The 8,880-nt window shown below is 45.3% G+C and overlaps 1 protein-coding gene across 1 annotated transcript; it reads left to right on the top strand.

The window, feature by feature from the left end:
- The first annotated feature begins 1,201 nt into the window (after nt 1-1,201).
- On the top strand, nt 1,202-5,370 carry LOC142765675 (uncharacterized). Its single transcript, XM_075867092.1, has 3 exons — nt 1,202-1,479; nt 3,857-3,937; nt 5,143-5,370. The coding sequence occupies exons 1-3, from the start codon at nt 1,324-1,326 to the stop codon at nt 5,218-5,220; spliced, it is 315 nt and encodes a 104-aa protein (XP_075723207.1). The 5' UTR covers nt 1,202-1,323; the 3' UTR covers nt 5,221-5,370.
- The last annotated feature ends 3,510 nt before the right edge of the window (nt 5,371-8,880 follow it).

Raw genomic sequence — 8,880 nt, 5'->3', positions numbered from 1 at the left:
ACTACCGATCGGCAGCGTTTTCGGACCACGTTGCAGGGAAAAGTTCGGCGAGAACTGTCCCGTCAGTCATCATGACTCCCTATAGTCAAAGCTAAATAAATGCCTCATTTCGCACGGCATTTCATTTAAGGTTACGTATCCCCACGTTTCTTGCATAAGCGCTTTCCTTTGTGAATACACAGAAGCATGGCCGTCCGAATGTGTTAAATCATCTATACGACGCGCCGCCACCGACACGTGACAGCTTTCAGCATGTCGAAACGAAAGAGGCGGCAATTCATACGCTAGATATTTTGCACCGTTCCATCACTTCCATCGAGCGCTAATACTGCGCCTATAGCGGCGTACACGAAGTGAGCATTCTAAAAGGCCCGGCGAACTGTAACAGTATATTTTATTTATTAGTAAACCCCGCAATGGGCACTTTTCCATTCTACGATTACCGACGCAAGTCGGGCACAATGATGCGCCCCGCGTCGTGAATTCTTAATGCCATCCACATTGATTGTAGCGACAGTTTTTGCAGGTCGACCGATGGCGCGTCAGATAAGAGGCAATTACCCTTCCGGAAGCCTGGCACCGTACACTGAATGTATGCCCGAAAAAAGTGCGCGAATAGTCAGAAATTTGAAATCAAGTAGCCGTTATTCTAAAGAAATGATGATTTTATAATTGCCTATAAATAATAGTTAATGAATATCAAGTCAGCTGCGCCTGAATAAACGAAAAATCGCCGCACCTATATGATAAACTTTATCCCGACGGGCGTATATGTATAGACTCAAGAGACATACATGCCTTACGCGAAAAACTTGACCGAAAGAAGCACGAGACAGGGATATCAAAGAGATTATCGCGCCATAGCAAATATGTCAGAACAAATGCGTCAGCAAATTAGCAAATATTCCGACTCTCCTCGTCAATAAAAACTCGCTGTACATATGTGCGCCTGAGAGTGGGGAAGCGCGGAAGTTGTGGTGAGGGGCATTCGGTGGAGGCTCCCTTTCTCTCTCTCCCTCCTTCCCGGCCACATGAGAGCTTTGGGGGAGAGAACTTGCGGAATTCACTTTCGCTCGATTGGACCATAAAAAACGCGGTAACAAAATGCGCCTACTCAAAACCGAAAAAAAAAAGTTAATACGTCGCACGCTATAAAATGCACACCCCCGTCGTTTGCCTCTCACTTATATCTGACTTCGATAGCAGCGTTTCTCCGAACAAAGTGGCCGAAGCGGGGGAAATCCCCGCGCTGCCGTGGAAACCACGTAATTGCGAAATTTTGAGAACGCGCGCGGTGGACGCGCAGCTCCACAGGCATCGACCATGGGCTGCGGGGCGGCCAAGGCGGCGCAGAATGCCGAGCCTACCGCACCGGCCGAGAAAGAGCGCGGACCACCACCGGAACGTCAGCCCCGAGCGGTCGCCTTCGACGTTCCCCTGGGCGACACACCGCCGGCAGCGCCACCAGAGCGCTTTCAGGTGAGTGCGGAAGCAGTGGGGATGTCCGCGGATGTAATACAGCATAGGCGTGCAGACGGCGGCTATCTGCACCAGCCACCTAAAAAGGGAGGGTGCTCCCCCCCGTCCTCTTAGAAGATGATTAGTGGGGGCGGGGTTCCCCACCGGGTGGGGGGGGGCAAAGGTTTGTTGCAGTGCCTCCCTCCCGAAGGGGAACCCTGCGCACGTTTATGCCTTTGACAACAGCGATCCGTAACCGCGCACCAAGCTTTTCTAATGAAGAAATCCCGTTCTGCACGGAGTTTCATGCCAGTAGAATGAAACTTCATGAAGTGGTCTTTTACACCTGTTGCACTCAAACTTCCGACCTCGCTCTTTCATAATTGAGTTAAGGTGAAGCTCGTTCCTCCTCCTTCTTGACGGAAGCCGCTATTTCTATAATTTGCACTGCCATTTTTTTTCTCGCCTGCTACACGACACTTTGGTTATATTGAACTGCTTCCTGCATCGATACTTTTTAAGAGCGGAGCTGTTCATGCTCGGAAAAGCTGCGTTAGTCGCAAAAAGCTAACATCATCGTCGGAATTAACGCAATAACTCGGCCGGCACGCGCCCTCTTCCGTCTTTTCATCCCACAACACGTGCACCGGTTTGTCCGGCGTGGGGCGCAATAACTCAGACAGGCGCGAGAACGAGTGCTAAGAAAGAAAGAAGAAAAGAGTTATACAGAGAAAGAAAGGGAAGACAGGAAAGAAAAAAAAGTATATATATATATATATATAGAGAAAGAGATAGACACAAAGTGAGACAGAATGAGAATGATAGAGATAGTGAGAGAGGGAAGCGAGAAAAAGTGAGCAAGACAGGAAGGGAAAGAGAGAATAAAAGACCGACAAATGATAGAGAGAGAACAATAATAACAGGGGTTTTACGAGCCAACGCCACCACACGATTACTAGGCAGGACGCAGCGGAGAAATCCGGAAATTTCGACCATCCGTTTTTGTTTTGTTTTTTTAACGTGCACTGCCATCGCAAAGGACACGGGCCTGTACCACTTCGCCTTCACCGAAACGGGGCCCCCGAAGCCGGAATCAAACCCACGAAATTCGAGTCGGGCTGCTGAGCACCATAAGCTTACCACGGCAAAGAAAGAGAAGAAAAGGTAGAAAGATAAAGAAATAGATAAAAAAGAAGAAAGGGATAAAAATAGAGACAAAAACAGAAGCAAAGAGAAGGAGGAAAAAATGAAAAAAAAATGCAGAGAAAATCTTACGAGCCCAAATTATTTCTGTGTAACTAATAAATTCGATTTCCACCCTTTCCCCCCATTAAGTGAATTAGTTCAATAAGCAAGGCACCATCCGATTCATGGCCTATCCCCCGGGTGGGTTGCGCCAAGGTGTTGAGGAACCAGCCAACCAACCAACAAGAAAAGTCTCCCAGTTCCTTAAGGCACGGCACCCCTACAGCACAAAGCTGCCCCCAACTTTTCCAGCCAGTATTTTAAACGCTTCTCAAAGTTTAAACGTCATCTACAATAAGTTAAGCGTGTAAACCGTTGACCAGTCAACACATGCAAAGATGCACGCCTTCCACTGGTCTTGATGAACTATTAGTGCACGAATTTGCCTCGCGTGTTTACACTGTTCGTTTGTTATTTTTCCTACCTCTTCATTCTCCTTCTCTTATCTATTATTCTCCCCTCCCCCCACCAATCCCCACCTGTAGGGTAGTCAACCGAACACATGCTTGATTAACCTTCCTCCATTTCCCCAAAGGTTCCTCTCCCACTTCAATGGGCCTTGGCTTCCTAAGCTTGCAGAATTTTCTCGCAACAGGAGGTCCCATCCCGTTGCAAACACTCGTTCCAGAATATCACTTTTGTCCGGCTTCACAAACTGCAACGTGCTGCCTCTTGCGTCTTCATGCAGGTTACATTTAACGTCTATGAAAGTCTAGTCTTTTTCTTTTATTTTTTTGCTTCTTTGCATTCAATTCACCGTCTACAAACTTCTTTTTTTAACTCTGCAGTTCCTACCTTATTCATAACAAGTGTATTGTCAGAACACTTGCTGCATTGGAAGGGGATAAATTAGACATTATAAACTGTACGCATGAGATCAATCATCTATATATAAAAGTAACCATACAAAGCCATACATGGCAGGCATCCATATACAGGACTCGACTATATATGTGTATATCAGGAATTGGGCATATCAGGCCGACTTAGAACACCAACCAAGCCGTCCGATTCGTGTTCACATACAGAAAAAAGTGAAAAGCTGCACCTCTGATTGCAAAACACGGTGAAATCTAGTATATTTCTAATTACACCCATAAGGACCTTAAAAGTCTTCTCAGACTGCTGCCGATTGCGATTGCCATTTGTGCAGAAGAGAGCTGTCGAGTGCCCCACGGTGACTGCCGAAGCGTTACGCCAGAAGCTGGCCAAAGCAGAGCAAAGGCGCCAGGAGGTAAGCCATACTTTAGGTAAGCCATACACATAAGGTGTGTTGACGGTTTTCTCCCGGCACATCTCCTAGTGGGTTTTGCGTTGATGGTTTTCTTCGGGCACATCTCCTAGTGGGCTTTGATCTATGAGCCACACAACAAGACAAAATCTTTGTCACCACGTTTGGGAAGCAAAATTGGTGCAGAGTGATCGTGGCTTGAATTGCAGGTCTCATCTGTTGTGCGTTGCTTCTATCAGAAAATTTACATAGCGCCAATGTTTACAGGCAATCCCGCGGTCTTCACGATGTTGCAGTGAATGCCCTAGCGGAAAAGTCGCAACACACTGTGGCAAGGTCTACGCAGGGAATTCGATTTCGAAGGATATTGTTTTGAGGATCCCTGTTGAACCGGATCAGCTCTCAAAGCTCTGCCCTCCAACCAAAACGCCAGGTGGCAGTGCAGGAAAATGAAAAAGGCAGACTTGAGGTTGTTTCGGACGCTGGAATTTCAATGCATGCCAACACCACGAATTCGTGTTAGGGTTACACGTCGAGTTCTGGATGAGCTTCTTGGACTAGCGATAATTTAAAAGAGGCCGTAAAATCACATGATGTATGCGCAGCCATCCAGGTCAATGCGAAAAATAACTGTGACGTACTATCAACTCAAAAGTTTGCTTGAGCTCGCGCACATACATCATAGAATCCTTGGGTGAACGCCGCCCAATATTCTGCTGTCATTTGAATGATAATAGCGCACAGTACACAGACACTGTCATTATTTTGGGACAGAGACCAATCACATTACGACTTTGTCTTTAGCACATTGGAACAGGCCAAACGCGACATTAAGCAAATATACTGCGCTGGTGTCATCACAGCAGCCATGCTGTAAGACCAAGTACGCTGCTGCATCCGTGATGTCATGCGCAAGTTGTCCATTCACCACCTTTTTTTTTTTTTCATTTTCTTGTGTTGCCAGACCTAATCGCAGAGGCCACAAGCCAGGACAACTCGTGTCGCCTTTAAAACAAAAGCCTCTAAGATCAAGAAGCGTTCCACAACATTACCATTAGGAAAGGACACGTTAACCGTGGGATCTCCGAAAAAGCAGGGTCGGACAGGCTAAATTAGAGAAACAACAACCGACAAAGAATTATGCCATGAGAGCCACTCATACAGGGGATAGGCAATAATAACAGAAAACTTGTCATTATTTCTCGCAGGTGCTAGAAGAGCGGATCCGAAACTCGAAGATGTTCTCCGAGAAGGCAATGCCAATGGTGACATCAGATGAATCCTAGGAGTCACGGGGCAACAAATACCAGGCTGCGTATTTCTCTGCCGGTTGTGAGTCATGTTGGTGGGACAGCTGACGTTCCAATGACCATAGCGACATCTTCGTTCGCACGCTCCAAGCTGGGCACACCACAAGCAGGGAGGGACGACGAAATGACACTGGAAGCAGGTGCATGCTCCTCAAGTGGTGTATGCATGAAAGCTGTTATGTCAAAGTGTCTCGTTGTGTTAACTTACTTTCACACATCGCATCCTTATGATCGTTGCTTACGACGCTCAGAAGTATCGAATTGAAACACAGTCAAACACGAGTATATTGAACTCGGATGCACTGAATTATCCTTTATATCGAACTATTCCTGACCACGACAAAGCGCAGGAAAACAAAAGCAGCCGGAATGCTTCATACAACGGGCAGCACGAAATTCCGCCCCAATAAGTTATCTTTTCCTCACAAGAAGTTGGCTTTTACTGGCAAAAGCGGTCCTTCCTGCATGCCCTAGGGAGAGAGAGCGAGCGGTGTGATTAGATGGGTTCCGCACAAGGCGAGTAGAAACTACCCCCTGCTACCACATGTTTTCTTTCATGGCTTCTCTCTGCTTGTTGGCCCGTCGTGCGCGGTCGCTGTTCACTTCACAGCAATTCTTTGCTCCCTTTATTGTTGACGCGATGGCTGCTGTGAAGCAGAATAACGCTGTTGTTTCTCTGCAAAGCTGGCGATTATCAATGCAATCTAACGCAGACAAGCCTGATGATGACGCCACATACAGCATCCCAAGAAGCACGCCGACTGATCCGCAAGGCGGCAACACCAATGTCGCACTGTTTTGTAGCTCAGTTCGTATACGTCCTCTCCAATCTGTCCGTGCAACGGCATGCAGGAGGCGTTCCAGAGGTCTTTAGTAATCTTAGATTGATTGATATGTGGGGTTTAACATCCAAAAACCGATTATGAGAGACGCCGTAGTGGAGGGCTCCGGAAATTTCGACCACCTAGGGTTATTTGACGTGCACTAATCTAAGTCCTCGTATGGATTTCGGAAACAGCGCGTACAGCATGTTTTTTCTTTTTTCGCTTTTATTGGGGGGGGGGGGGGGGGGCGTGTGGCAAGTGCATGGACCTACTAGCACTCCTCGCGACAAGTGCACACAGTCACTTTGGCTGAGGCATGCAAGAGGCTTCCGGAGTCCGACGAGTGCGCACAGCTGCGTGTGAAGATGTTCAGGTGCTGTTTATATCGATGGCGTATTTTCTCGCGTATAACTAACTCACCGCCACAATCACAAACTATGTTAAAATAAAAACTAAATAATAAGCCCCCTTGTGCTGCGGTGAAGCTAGCAGGCACAATAAGATTCGCATTAAATATACAGTAAATTCTTCAGAACCTTTATATTGAATTATACGACATACGAAACTGATTCCCACTTTATCACGAGTTCGATATATACGTATTTGAATGTACCACGATACAATCTTGCCACACAGCACGCATGTAAATCATTTTGTTAATGGCCATTCGTAGCATCACACACTTCATGACTTGTTACAGTATCTCCGTGAAATGGGCCTTAATGATTAAATGTTTCAATTCCGAAGTCGTTCGGTGCAACAAGCTGGGTGACAAAACATAAATAAAATGACCTCACACCCATCACTGATGTCTGAGTCACTGAACATGTACAATAAGCCAAGTCAAATAAATGCTTTAGGTTTTTCACACCAAAATTCAGGGGACACAAACTGCCGGGCAAAAAAAAAAAATCCAAACTGGTGTACAATAGCATGCAAGCAGGGTGCATAAAGGTTCCATTAGGGTGAAGCCGTTGGGTTCACAAGATTAAAATTTTTCTGTTCATGGCTAACCCAACGCAGTGTTGCAATTAGTGGAAGCAAAAAACTTTTCTCCCACACCTGCGTAAGTCAGTAGTTATTTATCACTAGAAAAGAGCAAACTAGCAATTAACTTGTCTCAATCAAGAGCCAAGAAATGTACTGCAATTAAAAGAAGGCCACACAAAACATCGTCAGAAGTCAGATGGTCGTGTTTGTTCCATGTGCGTTACAAAAACACTAGAAAATCGTCCTTTCTTCTTTTTGTTGCCGGCAAAATGCCTGCCTGAAATACAAAGATTACAGCTATGATCTATTCTCAACACGGCCTATCACTATTAATATATACCAAAGGCAAGGCACTTCCAGGTTTACTTAGCCGCTCATCTATAAATCTGCATATGTACAAGGTTCCACAATTTAAGGTTGTCCTAAAAAGAAAGTGACATCTAAAGCATGGGACACAAGATAAAAAAGCAGTTCCACTTGTGGCACGATGACACATTTCTGTAAAAAGTATGCAGCATCACGACTAGGCACACCTATGAAAGTGAGTTAAAGGTACAGTTGGTCACAAAGGACCTCATGGCAACAGAGACAGCTAGTTAAAAAGCCGAAATTGAGAAAAAATACCGGAACGAAAATACAAAAGATTTCACAATTGCATACAACATGCATTTTCTGCAAAGTGAATGCCCAAAACATAGCTAAAGATGTTTTATCAAAGTAAAGGCGATATAAGAACGATTTGTATAATGATCAACATATATGTATAAAAAGCCTAAATGTATGACACGTAAAGTGTAAAAGTCTTGATTGCTCAAAGCCAGTCCAAATGCACATAACCTCAGGCATGCGATCATTCCAGGCTGTACTTTGCTGCTGAGTGTAATGAACGTTAACGCAAGAATCACTGGGCACACAATAGCGAGTTTTAGTAATACATACGCCACTTTCATATTGGTATTGTACACGTAACGACACAGTGTTGCACGAAGAGCATTTTCAAGTACCTTTTGCTAGTACCCGCTTTGTGAAACACACTGTTTTTACATGTGCGATGCCATTATGGATGCTAGGTATGCAGACTATTAGCAAGAACATATCATCCTGACGGTAGCTTTTAGTGCAAAATAAGGACGAGGGACGGACAAGGGGTTGTCCGTCTCTCGCGTTTATTTCGCGCTAAAAGCTACAGTAAGAATGAACCAACTCGCCCAACAAGTCACTCTACATAGCATCCATAACGCAACTCTGGACAGTGTGTTCGGATGCAGTTACGTAGCACTCGTAACACTGCCTCTGTAATTATGTTGTGGATGCTACGTACTAGCTGACGGCTTCATCACATGCACTTGGAAAAAAAAAGGGAACAAATCACCTTTTCAAGCTTTCCAATGCCATTAGAAAACTACTGCTCAACTAACACAAGATTTAGTTACCAGCAATTAACATGCTAACTCTCCTTTCGCAGTCTACAGTACAATAGGCTTTGCATCTTTCTTTTTTTCCACATCATAAGAGCTTCCGTCAGCACACAGACAGCAAAGTAAGATACATTTCAACTAAGTGACCACGCATACCACGGTCAAAGCAACACAAGACGTGCTGTTCAGGCTACCTGCAAAACTGCAGCACCGTTTCCCGTTGTGGAAATGCCTTCAGGAACCTGGACTAGAATGTTCTAAGGTGAAAAAAAAAATGCCACTGAAGTTGTAAAGCGTGAGAGAGGAGTGCCAGATAACGACAGTAAAAACTTTATACGAGTATGACTCGATGGACAGAAAACAGATAATTGCTGAAGCCACCTGCTAACTTATGCTAGCAGGTA

Source organism: Rhipicephalus microplus, chromosome 6 (assembly GCF_043290135.1).
Source record: "Rhipicephalus microplus isolate Deutch F79 chromosome 6, USDA_Rmic, whole genome shotgun sequence".
Classification (NCBI taxonomy): domain Eukaryota; kingdom Metazoa; phylum Arthropoda; class Arachnida; order Ixodida; family Ixodidae; genus Rhipicephalus; species Rhipicephalus microplus.
This window is presented reverse-complemented; position numbering and strand designations above follow the sequence as displayed.

Bases quoted from the DNA above. Each gene is read 5' to 3' on its own strand.
- LOC142765675 (XM_075867092.1), top strand. From the start codon at position 1,324: ATGGGCTGCGGGGCGGCCAAGGCGGCGCAGAATGCCGAGCCTACCGCA. The intron at 1,480-3,856 runs GTGAGTGCGGAA...CCATTTGTGCAG, and splicing joins CGCCACCAGAGCGCTTTCAG to AAGAGAGCTGTCGAGTGCCC. The intron at 3,938-5,142 runs GTAAGCCATACT...TATTTCTCGCAG, and splicing joins CAGAGCAAAGGCGCCAGGAG to GTGCTAGAAGAGCGGATCCG.